Source organism: Microtus pennsylvanicus, chromosome 8 (assembly GCF_037038515.1).
Source record: "Microtus pennsylvanicus isolate mMicPen1 chromosome 8, mMicPen1.hap1, whole genome shotgun sequence".
Lineage (NCBI taxonomy): Eukaryota > Metazoa > Chordata > Mammalia > Rodentia > Cricetidae > Microtus > Microtus pennsylvanicus.
In genome coordinates this window covers 25,021,654-25,038,737 of record NC_134586.1, presented here as the reverse complement: position 1 = coordinate 25,038,737, position 17,084 = coordinate 25,021,654, and the positions used below count along the sequence as shown (strand labels likewise).

At 46.1% G+C, this 17,084-nt stretch overlaps 1 protein-coding gene across 1 annotated transcript; it reads left to right on the top strand.

Annotated features, from left to right (window-relative positions):
* Positions 1-5,083: 5,083 nt before the first annotated feature.
* Aicda (activation induced cytidine deaminase) lies at positions 5,084-16,600 on the top strand. Its single transcript, XM_075982870.1, has 5 exons — positions 5,084-5,171; positions 10,704-10,851; positions 13,490-13,760; positions 14,167-14,282; positions 14,875-16,600. Exons 1-5 carry the CDS (start codon positions 5,164-5,166, stop codon positions 14,926-14,928), a joined length of 597 nt encoding a protein of 198 aa, XP_075838985.1. The 5' UTR covers positions 5,084-5,163; the 3' UTR covers positions 14,929-16,600.
* The last annotated feature ends 484 nt before the right edge of the window (positions 16,601-17,084 follow it).

The following is a 17,084-nucleotide window of genomic DNA, read 5'->3' as shown; positions in this document are numbered from 1 at the left end:
ACCAGAGGACAAGAGAACACTGATATTCTGCCCCTCCCCTGACCAGCAGGCTCTCTCAGGTTGGCCTCAAACTCTCCATCCTCCTGCCTCAACCTCCCAAGTAGGAACATTACTGATGCCTGCTGCCACACCCAGTTAGGATTCCTGCTTTCTGTGAAGATTCCTTCACTACACCCCTGCCCTTCCCAGGCTGGCTGTTCTGTAGGAGGAAAGTAAGAGCTGGCACGGAGGTGCAGTCTTTTTATTGCAAGGTCAACCTCATCTACGTAGTGAACTTGAGGCCAGCTTGGGCTACACAGACCCTGTCTCAGATGAAGACAACAGCAACAAAGAGGTTGACTCCCTGAGGGTGTGACTCCAAGCCACCTGTGTCGTGCTGAAATTTCCCTGCAATCCATGCTCTGTGTTTAAAGTCTGCAGAACACTGTTTGAGACCGTATTCCTAGACTCCAAGTGTGGATTTACTCTGCATACCCCAAGTGTGGGCCTACTGTGCATGTTCCAAGTGTAGACCTACTCTGCATACCCCAAGTGTGGGCCTACTCTGCATGCTCCAAGTGTAGACCTACTCTGCATACCACAAGTGTAGACCTACTCTGCATGCTCCAAGTGTAGACCTACTCTGCATGCTCCAAGTATAGACCTACTGTGCATGCTCCAAGTATAGACCTACTGTGCATGCTCCAAGTGTAGACCTACTGTGCATGGAACGAAGAATAAAGTGCTGAGAATAAAGTGTTGTACGTTGCCCTCTTAAAAATATTTTTATTTTAGTGCATGCATGTGTGAGTGTGTGTGTGTGAGAGAGAGACAGACAGACAGACAGACAGACAGACAGACAGACAGAACAGAATCACACATCTGTGAAGGCCAGAAGACGACTCTTGGGAGTTATCTCTTTCCACCTTGCTGAGTCAGACTCTGTCCTGTTTCTGTTCTATGTAGTGCTCCAGATGGCTCAGCCTGAGGGCTTCTGGCAGGTCTCTTGTCTCCACCGTCCCTATGTAGGAATGGACTGCTGTGGTGACAGATGCATGCCCCTCATGCCTGTCTTTCCGTGGACTTGGGGGATTAAATTCAGACTGCCATATTTGCACACCAAGTGTTTTCTACCTGCTGATCCATCTTGCCAGGCCCAAATCTGTGTGTGTGTGTGTGTGTGTGTGTGTGTGTGTGCGCGCGCGCGCACGCGCGTGCACCCGTGTGCATGTATGTTGAATCTAAGGCCTCCTAACTGTTAGAGAAAAGCTCTACCATGGAACCACATTCCCAGCCCCTAAACAATCTAGGAGATAGAGGAGGTGGGGGGATGGAGAGAGTGGAGAGAGACGAGGCTGTGGTTAGGATGTATTGTGTGAGAGAATAAACAAAAAGAAAAAAACAAAGAAAAGAAGTCTTAATCATTATATAATTTAAAATATAAGTTAAATAATAATGAAAAAGTAATGTCTTCCTTGCTGCCCAGCTATAGGAAGACCCTGCACGCTTTCCTGTACTCACTGGCCTGTTCCTATGGGCTACAACGGAGGTGAACCTCCAGATACACACAGACCATGCTGAAAGCTTGGGGCTAGGTGAACTAAATGCACCTTCAACATCGAAATGCATAAGTCCTTAACTTTGACTTCAAATGCCATCTAATTGCTTTATACGGTCATCTAAACATCACATCAAGTTCCAAGGCATCTAATAACATTATCCACTGCCTGTGGAGCACAGTGCACATCATTAATACACAGCCATGCGGCATCAGCACAATATTGTCATCCAGCCACATCAAGTGAGATCTTGGGTTTGGCATACAGCTCATTGGTAGAATACTTTTCTGACACACACAAAGACCTGGGGTTTGATTTCCCAGCACTGCAAAATTTTAAATGATAAATTATTATCATTTAAATAAATAATTTAATAAAGGAGATCCTGTCAGGAGAACAATTGGCTGAATGAACTAATAAAGATACAGAAAAACATGCTGTATAATCTCACTTCTACATCGAATCTCAAATGTCAACATAGAATAGCATCTACCAGGGGTTGGTGGGGTAGGGATGGGTCACTGAGTAAAACATATGCCATTCCAGGAGGCAGCAGTTGAGGCAAGGGCAGTTCTTTGCCCAGTGGCTAGCTTTTACCACAAGAAAGCAAAATCCATATAGAGGTTCTTTGACACCCATCCAGAAAGTATGATGGGCATCAAAGAACCTCCTTATGAAGCTTGTTTTTGTTGTGGCAAGTTAGCCACCAGGCAAGAAACTGCCCTTGCCTTACTGCCGACAGCGTGCTATCCAAATTGCACAAGCACTGCACAAAGGAAGGCAACTGCCAAACTTTGCCAAGACAGAGTAGGTCAGCCTCAAAATCCATGCTTCACAGAAAAGTCTGTCAGACATTATAGGCCTGTAGGTTAAAGATGGATGTCCCAACATTGCAGGGGAACCTTGGGTGACTGTCCAGACAGCCAAATGCTTTGGAAGATGCTTGCTCTGCACTTCCTGTTTACTTGGATAATGTTTGTCCATCTTGGGCCTCTGATGGGATTGAACACAAGACACATAGACAGTTTTCTTTGTTAACAAATTTAGCAAAGAAACTCACAAAAGACATATGAAGTATATAAACATGAAAGACATAAAAGCTTAAATTGTTTAAGAAAAATGTTTTAGAGGTCTAAAAAGATAGTTTTGGGTTGGTTGTAATACAAGTTAAGATAGAAAATGGTTTAGGTATAAAACTTTGGACTCACTAAGATAGGATAGATAATACAATATTTTCTCCAAATTTGCCAAATACAAATGGACTAGACATTGTGAATTTAATTCTTACCTGATAATTGTTCTTATTATGCATAGTTTTACTATGTTAGAGTTAAAAAACCTTTCCTTTTTATTTAGACAAAAAGAGGGAATTGCTGTGGAATATTTGTAGACTTGTGAAGGTGTTTTTGCTGTGATTGGTGTAATAAAAAGCTGAATGGCCAAGAACTAGGCAGGGGGTATAGGTGGGATTTCCTGGAAGAGAAAGGAACAGGAAGAGATTGTTGAGGTGTGAGAGAGACGGCAGGAGACACAGAAGAATCAGGGTGGGCAGTTGTGTGACAGAACATAGATTAATAGAAATGAGTTCATTTTAATTATAAGAGCCAGTGGGACAAGCCTAGGCTAAGGCCCTGTTTTCATAATTAACAAGAAGTCTCATGTCATTATTTGGGAGCTGACTGGCGGAACAGAAAAAGGCTCATTACAGATAGTTTCGTGGTTGTTTAACTGTTCTTATAGGCTTTATTTTTTTTTTTTACTGCAACAAAGTTTTAGAGTGGGGAGCTGGAGAGATGGTTTGGTGGCTAAGAGCATTGACTGCTCTTCCAGAGGACCCAGGTTCAATTCCCAGCACCCACGTGGCAGCTGACCGCTGTCTGTGACCCCTGCAAATTATCCTCTGACATTTACACCATGGCACTTGGACCCCACACACCCCTCCACCACCAAACTCGACAAGATTTAATTTTTTAAAATGTAAAGAAATGGCACCAGAAATGACAATGAAGCTGGCCCTTTGAGAGGATGTGCATCAAGTTTTCTCAGTCTGTCATCCCCGGGCAACTGACAGAAAGCATGGCAAAGGCCCCAGCAAGTCACATCTGATGAGACAGGTTAGGGGGATTGGATTTCGATTGTCCTCCTGTCCCCAGGGTTCCCTCAAACTTGTAATGTTGCAGGTGATGATGTCTACCGCTGGCGTCCTGGAGGTTTTCTTTTCTTGGGAATTCCTAACTCCTCGGTGAGTGAAATAATCTCTTAAAGTGATAAATGATAGCAAGAAAAATGAGTTAGCGTAGGAGGAAGGAGGAGGATGGGCTTATTAACATTGCACATACGACATTCAGGAGAGTCTCAGCTGCCAGGGAGCTGAGTAAAGGGGTGGAATAAATGAAGCCCGAACTGTAAAATGATGTAGGGAGAGATTCTGTAGGCAACAGCCAGAGGTGTAGCGGCAGGGACATGTGCTGTGTGTGTTCAATGGGATCCAATCTCTGTGAGTTCAAGGCTGGCCTGGTCTCCATAGAAAGTTCCAGACCAGCCAGAGCTACATAATGAGACCCTGTCTTGAAAGGAAGGAAGGAAGGAAGGAAGGAAGGAAGGAAGGAAGGAAGGAAGGAAGGAAGGAAGGAAGGAAGGGAAGAAGGGAAGGAAAGGAAAAGAAAGGAAAGGAAAAAGAGAGAGAGAGAGCATTTGCTGCTCTTCCAAACAACAGGGATCCAGTTCTTAGCATCCAATGGTGGCTCTCAACCACCTGCAGGGAACTGAACCTGGGCCCTCTGCAATAGATGCAAGTGCTCCTAAACATGCCCCCCAGCAAGATATTTATGAGGAGAAAATGGTTCATTTAAAATCACTCTTTGGTATGAGCAGCTAGTCTTTCTAGCTATCTTGTAATGTGATTTTTTAAAAACAAAAGTATCAGTGGGTGGAGAGGCCAAACTCCACTTTCTGGATGCTGTGCGACTGAGTTTACCTGCTCAGCCAGGAGGCGAGGCTGTCAGCACCTATCTCTACTGAGGCCCAAAGTTGAATGTCACTGACTGAGGGACGAGAAAGATGCCACTGAAATTTTAATTAATGCCACCTTAAGTAAATATGACTATTGTCATTATTATTATTATCAGAGTTTTAAAATTAGGAAGCTTACACAAGGCCTTAGGTTTGATACTTAGGATCATACATGCACGCACACAAGGACGCGCACACACACACACAAGCACACACACGAGATACTTCTTATTAACATGCTGACAATTTGTGAAGTGTCCACTGTTGTTGTCCCTTGATCTTTGTTACCTGTGGTTCCTGAGCTGTTTTTTTTTTAAGAGGAAAAGCCTCAAGGGAAGCTGAACACTGAGCAGAACTGCCCTGAATCATTTAAACCATGTGGCTCTGCCTACCACAGCCCCACCCATCTTTACTGGACCCAACCAGGAGGCAGATGTTGGATACCTGGGGGTAGTGATGCTGTTGGGGGAGGAGCCCACAAGGGTGAGCTCAGATTTGAATGCCGGGGGCCAGTGCTCTGTCACACAGCAGCACTGAAGCAGCCTTGCTTGAAAGCAAGCTTCCTTTGGCCTGAGACTTTGAACGAGTCAAGACAGTCACGCTGGAGACCGAAATGGACAGGTAACAAGGCAATCTTATATGCAAGTGTGTGTGTGTGTGTGTGTGTGTGTGTGTGTGTGTGTGTGTGTGTGTGTGCAGTCTGGCTGTCTGGGTTGCAGGCTCCGCCTGTCACTGTGCACTTTCTTCTGCTGGATCTCTCATGAAGCTCGGGTCTTCTGCACTCTGGACCTAGCCCTCCTCGCCTCTCTCCAGTTCTCTCTTCTCCGTGTCACACAGGAGGTAGGAAGTCCTGGCTCACTGAGATTCGGACAGCACTGGAACTGGCTCAATAGCAATCACAAGGAACCCTTAGGGACCCAGCACGAAGGGTTGTCTCAGCACCTTACTAAAAACAAGAGTGGTTATTTTCATAATTCTTTGGCAAATGATCAACATTGTAAGACTCACATGGGGAGTCTTCACTGAATTATTTGGCTATAGTAAAGAAATTTGTGCGTCTTAAAAATTGCCAAGCATTTGAGATGATTGCTTGCAGTCTCTTGTAAGGAGAGAATTTCATTAAAGCAGGCAGTTTAGTGTTATAGCATCAACTGTTAGGCGCTTAGTGGCATTTTTACTGCTTAAAGAAATCCGTGCAGAGATGTCTTAACTTCTTGAAAGCTTTTGGGGGCTGTTCTGTGCAGGTCACGACGAGCCATTATCAGCAGTTTCTCTCTTGTTTGCCTACACTTCCTGCCAGTGTGTGAGAGTCGTGCCTACCCCGTACCCTGAGCTCAAGTCCACTTCGGTTATAACATTTGGAATATAGAGCTAAAATATCTAAAGATAGTGTGCATGCTTGTCGGATTTCAGATCTTTTCCTTTCTTTTCTTCTTTTGTTATTTATTTATTTTTTATTTCTTTTCTTCCCTCCCCTCCCTCCTACTCCGTCCACTCCCCCTCGTCCCTATTAGGGACCACAGTGAGGACCTTGCACAGGCTAGACAAATGTTCTGTCACTGAACTCTCTCCCCAGCCCTCCCCCCCAAAAAAAATTTCAGGGGGCAGACAGTGCTACTTCGTGAGCTTATAGAAAACAGATCTGAAGACCCTGACGGGGAAGGGGCTGAGAGAAATATATGCACATAACAAAATGCAAAGATAAAGGCAGGACCGAAAGTCAGAGAAACCAAACCAGAAAGCAGAGAAAGGACTGCACAGAGCCAAGGCCGCCCTGTGACTCTGCTGGGATTATTTTTGACCTTTTGTCTTTGGTTTGCATTGCTGGGGAAGCAGCTCGTGTTCTGCCTCAAGGAGCACAGCTGTTTCAACAGCTGTCAATCTGCAGGCCTGAAAAACTACCTGGCAATGTCCTCCCTACCTGCGACTGAGAAGAGGGAACTAGAAACAGGCTCCTAGCTAGAGCTGAGGGAAATGATGGATCAAGGCATCCAATCAGCAGGTCAGGATTGTGCGATTCTCGTCACCGAGGCTGGAATCATAAAGCAGAAATGGCCTAGTATATCGTCCTGTGGTTCAGCCTAGTCTATCGTCCTGTGGTTCAGCCTAGTATATCATCCTGTGGTTCAGCCTAGTATATCGTCCTGTGGTTCAGCCTAGTATATAGTCCTGTGGTTCAGCCTCGTATATCTTCCTGTGGTTCTGCCTAGTGTATCGTCCTGTGGTTCGGACATAATTGTTTTGCTTGTGGCACATCATCCTTTTCTAAACTCCCAAGATACCTCTCCTTCTTCATGGCAGCAACAAACACACATAAATGCACACAGACACACACAGAAACATGTACACACACGGGCTCTCCACAGTATGGGGAAGAAACGAGTTTTCCAGGGCTGTGGGTATGGCTGCGCTATCCAGCACTCACTAGTGTGTACAAGGCTCCAGGCTCAAGTCATTGTACAGGGTTTTCCACTTTGCCCATCTAGACAGCACAGAAAGTTTAGTTAAATATAAAGGGGATTTAATGCTAAGAGACGATGCTCACTCTGTGTAAAACTGGCTGAATTCGTGAGGTCTGTGCACTTCTCTGTGTGTTCCTTGTTATTGCTGAGCTTAGCTGTGCTACATGATTGTTGTTGTTGTTGTTGTTGTTTTGAGACAGGGTCTCACTACAAAACCTGGCTAGCTTAGAATTCTCCAAGTAAACCAGGCTAGCCTCCAGTTCACAAAGATTCACCTGCTTCTGCCTCCCCAAATTCTGGGATTAAAGGTGTAGACCACCATGCCCAGCTTCTAAGTGGTTTTATATGCTAGTGATAAACAGTAGACAGAAAGATACTGTGATGACTATCATAGTACATTATTATTATTATTTCAAAATAAGCTAGTATTGCTAGAGGCCAAGGCCTCTAGAGTCTGAGGATCAGCAGTTTGAGGCCAGCTGCAGCTGCATCAAGATGTCCGGGTCAGTGTGGATTACACAGCAAGACCATATCTCCAAAAGTTTTTTCCCCAAAAGTCAGGGAGGGACTTGCATTGCCTTATTGAAACATGAGCTGATAACTACAGGCGCTCAGTGATGGTCCATAAGTATTCATAGTAGTTTCCACAGTGGACCATACCCAGAGGTCAATCATCTCGCGAAGGAATAAACAAAGCACACTGTGCCCACACAGTAGAATATCACTCGGTAGGAAGAAGGAAGCAGCTGCTAATTCTTGGATGAATATCAGATTCACTGTGTTCAATGAGAGAAGTCACACAGGAAGGAGGAGAGAATGTGATTTATATTTTTATCTGAAATTATAGAAAGTTAGAAAATAGCAGCAAATAGAGATAAAGATACGAAGAAGGCTAGAGACGCCGGTTACTCTGATCGCGCTGACAGTCTGGGGTGAGAACCTGTCAGCATCTACTGGGCTGTAGATCTTAAGTGAGGGGACCTTACTATGTAAATTACATCTCAGCAACCACCCCCCAAAAGTGAAAAAGTTTCAATTCTCTTGCATCAAAACCATATTCAAATTCCTAACTAGCCCTTTAAAAAAAATTTTTTTTAAACCTATTCTCTGCTCTTCACTTCCCCGCAACACCACTGTGTGGCAGTGCTGTCTCTACAAGGGAGGGGCGCTAGCTTTTACCAATCACGCTATCTCGCTATCTCGTGTATACAACGCTGTTAACAGGGACTTGACTTTCTTTAAAGAAACTTGAGGGCTGGGAAAACGGCTTTGCGGGAGCAACGCTCGCCATGAAAGCATGACGCCCCGAGTTTTGCTCCCCAAAAGCAGACGTCTGTAATCCCAATGCTTCTAAGGTTAGATGGGAGGTAGAGAGAGGAGAACCTGAGGTGAGCCAGTTAGCCTGGGGTGCCGAGCAAAGAACTAGCGATTCTGCCTCAGACAGGAGGGAAGTCAAGGACCGACACCCAGGGCTGTACTCTGATCTCCACACACGCACTGTGGCATGGGTTGCCCGCCCCCCATATATGTCTGCATACAATACAAAGATTTTTTTTAATTATTTTTAAGTCTCTCTCTCCCTTTCTCCCCCCCCCCGTTCGTACGTGTGTGTGTGTGTGTGTGTGTGTGTGTGTGTGTGTGTGTGTGTGTTAGTGCAAGTGCCCTCAGGAGCCAGAGGTTGGCTGCCCCTGGAGCTGGAATGACAGGTGGTCGTGAGCCACCTGATGTGGTTGCTTGGTCTAGAACTCAGGTCTTCTGGAAGAACAATACATGCTCTCAACTGCTGGGTCCCCTCTCTAGCGCCCACAAAGGTTTTATTTTTAGAGAGAGAGAGAGAGAGAGAGAGAGAGAGAGAGAGACGAGAGAGAGAGAGAGAGAGAGAGAGACCTTAAGGGGATGGAGACTTAACTCTGTTAGTGGAGAACTCCCAGCATGCACCAAGCTCTGAGTTAAGTCCCCAATGCCGCATTAAAACAAGTGGGCGGGACACACCTCGCACCCCAGGAGAGGCATCCCTGGTCAAGTTCCCTATATGCCTAAGCTCCGTGAGATCTCGAAACAAACAAAGAAAATAAATAAATAAAACCAACGAAATCCAGAAGCCAAGGAAGGGCTGTCAAGATAGTTTAGCAGGTGAAGGTGCTTGCGGCCAAACCCGGTGACTTGAGTTTGATCCCTGGAACTCACATGACAGAAGCAGAGAGCCAACGTCCACAAGTTGTCACCCGACCTCCCCTTACGTGTGGGTGTGTGTGTGTGTGTGTGTGTGTGTCCGTACACACACATTATATACAGAACAATAATAATTAAATGTAATTTTTAAAGACACAAAGGAGACTTTATTATACTTCTGTACAATGAAGAATGGGTACTATGTAGAAATGGGATTGGAAGCTGGCCTGACCTCTTATGACCCTGTGCTTAGAGAGGTAGGGGAGACATCGGGCAAGACCTGTCTGCAGTGTTCCTTTACCTGGATGTTGGACGGGACTCCCATAGAATGAGGGTCTTCAAGGAAGAGAAAGACTTTTCTTTCCTCAGTAGCTTGGGCTGGCTTTTAACTCCTGCTCTTCCTCCACCGCTCAAGTGCTGGAATTGGATTTGTGTGCCAGCGTGCCTGTCTGAGAGCAACCTCTCTAGGTCGGTTTTGTTTTGTTGTGCTGGAGATTCCGGTTCTGTGTTCTTGGGGTACGCTTGAGACAGGAGTTCTGGTTCTATGATGTTTTGGGGGTAGCCCAGAGAGAGGAGCTCTGGTTCTGTGATGCTCTTGGGATAGCCGGGAGACCAGGAGAGCAGAGGTTAGAGAGATGCCCTTTAAGGCTGTGTCTCCCATGTTCCAAGTTCTCAGAATGTCAAAGAGCCATATTTTTTTTTCTGAGACCCAATAGAACGTACATTTTTTTGTTTTGTCTTTTGTTTTCGAGACAGCGTTTCTCTGTGGAACCCTGTCTGTCCTGGAACTCCCTGTGTAGTCCAAATTGGCCTTGAACTGATAAATCCCCACTTGCCTCTGCCTCCCGAGTGCTGGGATTAGTCATGCATTACCACAGCCCAGCAGAAATTGCAAATTTACCCAAATCAATTAAATATGAAAACTAAGAAGAAGAAGCAATCGAGGGAGGAGTGACCACCTAGTTTGACTACTGTGGTAGGGGGAGGGGCAGGCCCTGGGTGAGTAAGGGTCACTGCTTGACCACGTGGAGTTTGAGATCCATGCAGAAGATGGAGGTAGAGACAGGAGAAAAAGCTGGAAATACAGCGATAAGACTGAAGAAAAGATCCTTTTACATCATCGTCAGCTAGAAGACAGCTATGTAAGGCGCGACTGTCATGGGGACCCAAATAGGTGGAGGGCTCTCCCATTGGGTCTCAATCTGAAGTGGGAAAAAAAATGGGTGGATTTTAAACTGAAGGTTGTCTCGGGTATCCAGAAAAGCTGAGGGTGGTCTCGGGTATCCAGAAAAGGAAGCAAGACTATCTTCCTGGTTTAACCCAAATAATCATAAAAGTTTTAAAACAATGATTTTAATAGGTTCAGTGATGCAACTCAGTGGTGAAGCACTTAGCTAGTGTGCACACAACTCAATCCTCAACAATAATAATTAACAGCAATAAATAATGATAATAATAAAGCTGAAGGAAGGACATGGTGACAGGGAAGTATGCCCTGAGTTTCTACTCTCGTTCACAGCCTTCTTATGAAAAGGAGGAAGTTTCTTTACCACTTCAAAAATGTCCGCTGGGCTAAGGGTCGGCATGAGACCTACCTGTGCTATGTGGTGAAGAGAAGAGACAGCGCCACCTCCTTCTCGCTGGATTTCGGCCACCTTCGCAACAAGGTACCATTGGTGACGGCTACGTTGTAGCAGTGATGTTAAGTTGTGGGTGCCACTGGTACTGACACTGTCTCTAAGGGGAGGGAGAAGAGAAGGAGAGAGAGAGAAAGCAAGCACCTCTACTCCCAAGCTGACCAACTCTGGCCATCCTCCTGCCTCTGCACGCTGTAATTACGGGCATACGCCACCACACTGCACTTTTTTAGATTGGATTGTCTCCACCAGCTTCTTCGGATTCCTTTCACGTTCTATCCATCCGCATTGGACATGGTCAGAAGGGTGTTAGTGCCCTCCCCAGTCATGCTGGGCACCCTAATGGCACACCTTTCTTCAATGACAAGAATTGTCCCCAGAGCCGGGCGGTGGTGGCGCACGCCTTTAATCCCAGCACTCGGGAGGCAGAGGCAGGCGGATCTCTGTGAGTTCGAGACCAGCCTGGTCTACAAGAGCTAGTTCCAGGACAGGCTCCAAAACCACAGAGAAACCCTGTCTCGAAAAACCAAAAAAAAAAAAAAAAAAAAAAAGAATTGTCCCCAGCCTCTGTTGTCTTTTCCCAGCCTCTGAACTGCTTTAAGACTAAAGTAAAGAAGGCGGCTGGAGAGGCTGCTTGGGGCTCAGAGCCCCTGGTGTCCTTTGGGAAGGCCTGGGCTTGATTCCCAACACCCACACAGCAACACACAGCAACTATGATTCCTGTTCCAGGGATCCAATACTCTCTCCTAGCCTCCAAGGGTACCAGGCACATGCAGGCAAAGCGCCCATGCTCATTAAATAAAAATAGCCTTTAAAAACCATTAATGTAAGAGGACAAACTTGGTGGTTCATGCATGTATCTTCAGCGCTTGGGGGGCTGAGGCAGGAGAACTACCATAAATTCAAGCCAGCCTGGGCTTCATAGTGAGACCCTGTGTCTAAAAAAAAAAAAATAGCAAAATCCAAAGTAAATAAATAAAAACAAAAAATAAAAGTATTTTGATGCAGGAAACTTTTTTATTGACACTTTAATTTTCAGCCAGGTGGTGGCGCACGCCTTTAATCCCAGCAGACGCAGGCGGATCTCTGAGTTCGAGGCCAACCTGGTCTACAGAGTGAGTTCCAGGGCAGCCAGGGCTACACAGAGAAACCCTGTCTTTAAAAAAGTAATAATTTTCACAGTCTTAGGGATGAAGTGAAGGACCTGCCCTTGCCAGACAAGGGCCCACTCCGAGCTCCACCCCTAGCAACGTCTAGCCCCTCAGCGCTCTATCCCCTCAGCGCTGGGTTCTTTCTCAAGCACTTTCTTGAGTGAAAAAAAAGTACATTGTCTTTAAATTTATTTTGAAAGTCAAGGAGAAAAAATAGGAAAAAATTATATCAACTCAACTCTGTTTATCTGAATAATTTTGTTGCCTCCAATTCACAAAGACCAGAGGCCAGCAAACATGTTTAACCTGGCAAGCTTCTTTCGGGAGCCATAGAGAAGCCCCGCCTGCTGGGTAATGAAATCAATCCTTCAGCTCCCTGAGAGAAGCATTTCCACCAGAGTTCACTGAGTTGCAGATTGGCTTCCATGTGCCCGTGGGCCTCTCCAGGACTCCCAGGGAAGGGCCCGTGGGGCTGGCGATTTATTACGTAGTCTCTTTTGCCTACCTTTTCACAGGGTAACTTAGCAGCATTTTAGCACACAATCCTACTTGGAGCCACGACACACTGTATTTCTAGATGGTTCTATCAATTGGTACTTGATCTTATTTCTCATGCAGTGCTCACAACACCAGCCCGATTTACTACTAAGGAAATAGAACAACAGAGTTAAGTAAACTGAAAGCTATCTTCAGAGTCTTAGACTACTTTCCACAATAGGAGGTGGACCTACTACTGTTGCAATGATCAGAGTCATGATGAGCACACAACATACACACACACACACAATTTAATCACTCCCCACTTCTACGCCAAGATAGTCTCTCTCTTCTCTTCTCTTCTCTTCTCCTCTCCTCTCCTCTCCTCTCCTCTCCTCTCCTCTCCTCTCCTCTCCTCTCCTCTCCTCTCCTCTCCTCTCCTCTCCTCTCCTCTCCTCTCCTCTCTCTCTCTCTCTCTCTCTCTCTCTCTCTCTCTCTCTCTCTCTCTCTCTCTCTCTCTCTCTCTCTCTCTCTCTCTCTCTCTCTCTCTCTCTCTCTCTCTCTCTCTCTCTCTCACACACACACACACACACACACACACAAACACCAAAAAAAAAAAGCTTTATCTCCAGTGTCCTAATTCTCTTTACAAATAGTCCTGGCGCCACCTAGTGGTCACGGTGCAGTTTCACATGTTGCATCCAAACAGGCACTTTCGAAACACAAATATAATCCCTGCAAGGTGTATGAGGATTTTTCTTCCAGTCGCAACTCAGTTCATCGCTGAGACTGGAAGAAGATAGATTTGACTCCAACAATAGCTCGCTTAACAAGAAAATCAACAGTATGCTGCGTGTGGTGGCGCACGCCTTTGATTCCAGAGCAACACTCCGGAGGCTGAGGCAGGTGGATCTCTATGAGTTTGAGACCAGCCTGGTCTATATGTCGAGTTCCAGGTCAGCCAGTTGCGACACCCCTTCCCCCAGCCCCTGGCCCTGGGTCTAAGGGCATGTCACTAGCGCTCTCTGCTCTCTCCCCAGTCGGGCTGTCACGTGGAATTGTTGTTCCTACGCTACATCTCGGACTGGGACCTGGACCCCGGCCGGTGTTACCGCGTCACCTGGTTCACCTCCTGGAGCCCCTGCTACGACTGTGCCCGGCACGTGGCTGAGTTTCTGAGATGGAACCCCAACCTCACCCTGAGGATTTTCACCGCACGCCTCTACTTCTGCGAGGACCGCAAGGCCGAGCCCGAGGGGCTGCGGAAACTGCACCGCGCCGGTGTCCAAATCGGGATCATGACCTTCAAAGGTAAGAGTTATGCCCAGTAGAGGGAGAGCTGAACTGCAGTTTAGAGTGAGGCTAGTCGGAGGGGAGACTGCGGGCGGGAATTTGAGGGTCAGAAGTTGGGGCCCTGAAGGTGTGCTCAGTGACAGAACTCTTGTCCAGCATATGCAAAGCCCTGCGTTTCGCCCTTACCAGACTAATAATAATAATAATAGAGGGTCAGATAGATAGATGGCTCAGAGGGGTCTTTGCCTTGATGACTTAAGTTTGAATCCTGGAACCCCACATGATGCAAGAAGAGAAGCAAGTCTCGAGAACTGTCCTCGGACCCTCTAACCTTCCAACTTATGACCTTCACCTACACACTGTAACCCCCCCCCCACACACACACACACACACTTCCATCTTGCCTTGTTTTTTTTCTTTTAAGACTATTTCTACTGCTGGAATACATTTGTAGAAAATCGTGAGAGAACTTTCAAAGCCTGGGAGGGGCTGCATGAAAATTCTGTCCGTCTAACCAGACAGCTCCGGCGCATCCTTTTGGTAAGAATCTCTTCCTCCCTCCCTCCCTCCCTCCCTCCCTCCCTCCCTCCCTCCCTCCCTCCCTCCTTCCCTCCCTCCGTCCGTCCGTCCCTCCCTCCCTCTCCCTCCTTCACTTTCTTTCTCTCTCTCTCCCCCTCCCTCTCTATCTCCCCCTCCCTCTCTATCTCCCCCTCCCTCTCTATCTCCCCCTCCCTCTCTATCTCCCCCTCCCTCTCTATCTCCCCCTCCCTCTTTCTGTCTCCCTATCCCCTGACTGGAGCCTCTTAGATAATTTCTGAATCACTCATTTTTTATATGGTGAATGTTTCAGGGTTCCTGCAGTCCAGTTTCTTTCCTTTTCCGTCTTTCCCCAGGGCAGAGCCCCACTTAGACTCCTTCCTCTCGCCTTCTCTTCACCAAGTCTTCACAACTTTTCCTGTTATTACCCTCCCCTCAGATGGGGTTCTTTCCAGGCCAGAATTCTCCCTCCTAAAAAGGTCCTGGTCCCAATATACTTTCCTCTCAAGCAACCCACTTCATTTAGACGCTTTTCCTCCCCCCCCAGCTCAATTTTGAAGCCATTCACTCAGATTATATCTCTCTTTCTCCGCAGCCCTTGTATGAAGTTGATGACTTGCGAGATGCATTTCGTATTTTGGGACTTTGATAGCAACCTCCTGGAATGTCACATGTGATGAAATTTCTCTGTTGGAGAGAGTGGATAGGAAAACAATCCTTCAAGTGTCCGTTTTTCTTCTTAAATACTCATTTTCATAGAGTGTAGGGGGGAAATTATATGACTTTTTAAAAATGCTTGCTATGCAAAATAGCATAGGACCTCCAGAGAGATGATACAGCTGGCAGCTTTGAGAGCAACATCGCCATCTGCTGGAGAACAACAGACTTTGGACCATAGTGACGTTTCTGAGTTTTAAGCAGGATGGAAACAGAAGACTTATGCTTAGAAGAGCATATGGAGACGGTCACGCGATTTGTTACACGCACCCTCCGTGTTTTTATTCCTTTGAATTATCGGCGGTATCAGTGACAGATTTTTCTACTCTCTTCCTTTGGGGCTCACTTTCAAGGACGCCTTTTCCCCGAGGTCATAGTTTGTGGTCTGTCCTGGTGAGGAAGCGGGACCAACCATAAACCGCTCTCGCCAAAGCATTAATATGCAGGCATGCGCTGTACGTTTTCATTGTCTGTCGTGCTTTTAAATGTTTATATGTGAGAGGGCTTGGGTGGGCTTTGAGCTGTGTGTGATCAGCTCTGGGTGGTTGTAATAAAGGATCTTAAAAGGCGGAAGAGGACTATGAAGAAATCTGGAAATGAATTGGTGCCACAAGGAGCGAAAGCTCTGGGAACACACTTTTTTTTTTAATGTCATCAGCTTCTTTGCAATCTGATCTAGCATAAGAATTCAAGAGTTTAAGTCAATTTTCAGAGCGCATCCCTTAAACAGCCTTCATTCTCTGAAAGGGATGAATTAAGCATCGTTTTTTTTAAGTAGCTGGTGCCTTGCAATAAAGAAAGGAGCAGCGAATCCAGATCCAACAGTCATCAGAGCCGCTTGTTTCCCAGTAGAAATGGCAGATTCTTCCCGCGTCCTCCTCACAGTGGCTGCGACCGACCACGGAGGAGGTGAACCTCCGGATGCTCTGGTCCAACTCGGTGCCGCTGTGGGAGCTCCGAGGAGAAGCGTGCAGAGATGGGAGGCGGCAGAAATGGCTGCATCACTCTGTCTCCTTCCCTCACGACTCTTAAAGGAGCCTGTGCTTTAGAAACACCACAGACTTCTAGTAAGGGATACCCGGGAGCTGCTTGAGTATGGAGAGGTGATCTGTTCTCGTTGGTGGACTGCCAACAGTTAGGGTTTTCCAGTTTCTGTATGTGTGCGATGCTGCTCCCCTAAACTGTGACCTGTATAAGAGGGGCACAAAATGGCGAGTTTGAGGCCAGCCTGCGCTGCACAGTGAGACCCTCTTTAAAACAGTGGTGGGGTGGTAAATAATACTTAATAAGGAAAAATGCAAGACCACAAAAGGAAATTATGTTTTACCCAACAAAATATAAGGAACCAACATAGACCCATAGTCCCTATGTGTACCTAGTCTCCCTAACAACTACCTTCGATGGTGAGAAAAGAATTCAGAATAAACATCCCTGTGCGGTTATTACCCAATCACCCTTATTATGCAATTAAAAGACCCACAGGAAGTCCTGTGCACACAACTATATTTATTGTATGTGAGCTGCTGTGGAAGAGTTGAAAATAAATATCATGGCTTCCTGTATCTATTCGTGTTTTATTTTATGCTGTAGAGCGTCCAGTGACATTCCTGCCATCATTTCCTCTTCTGAAATATCGAAGTGGGTTCCTGAAGTCTCATACATGCGAAACGTTAGAAATTACTACGGCAGCACAGAAAATTGCGACCATCTAAAACTCTTGTACCATCGCTCGGCAGCTAGTCTCTTGATTTTTAGAAACCTTTTTCCCCACAGCAAATTTATTCTGGCTCATTTCAAGTGAACTGGATAAATAAATAAAATTTGGAAGTTTTGAAGATAATAGAATAATAATAAATAATGAATATAATAATGTCAAAATTGATTTCTAAAATTAGAGTCATGCAGATTGCAGGGTGATGGTGGTGCACACCTTGTTGGGTCCATGGGGGTCACACAAAGATGGGGACAGACAGTTGAAGTATAGTAAACCAGAAGCAAACTTTATTCCAGGAAAAAAATAAAATAAAAAAAAAATAAATCTCCATAGGGCACAAAAAGCTTATCAGCTAGCTGAGACCACAGCCAGAG

Bases quoted from the DNA above. Each gene is read 5' to 3' on its own strand.
- Aicda (XM_075982870.1), top strand. The intron at 13,761-14,166 runs GTAAGAGTTATG...TTTTCTTTTAAG, and splicing joins CGGGATCATGACCTTCAAAG to ACTATTTCTACTGCTGGAAT. The intron at 14,283-14,874 runs GTAAGAATCTCT...CTTTCTCCGCAG, and splicing joins AGCTCCGGCGCATCCTTTTG to CCCTTGTATGAAGTTGATGA.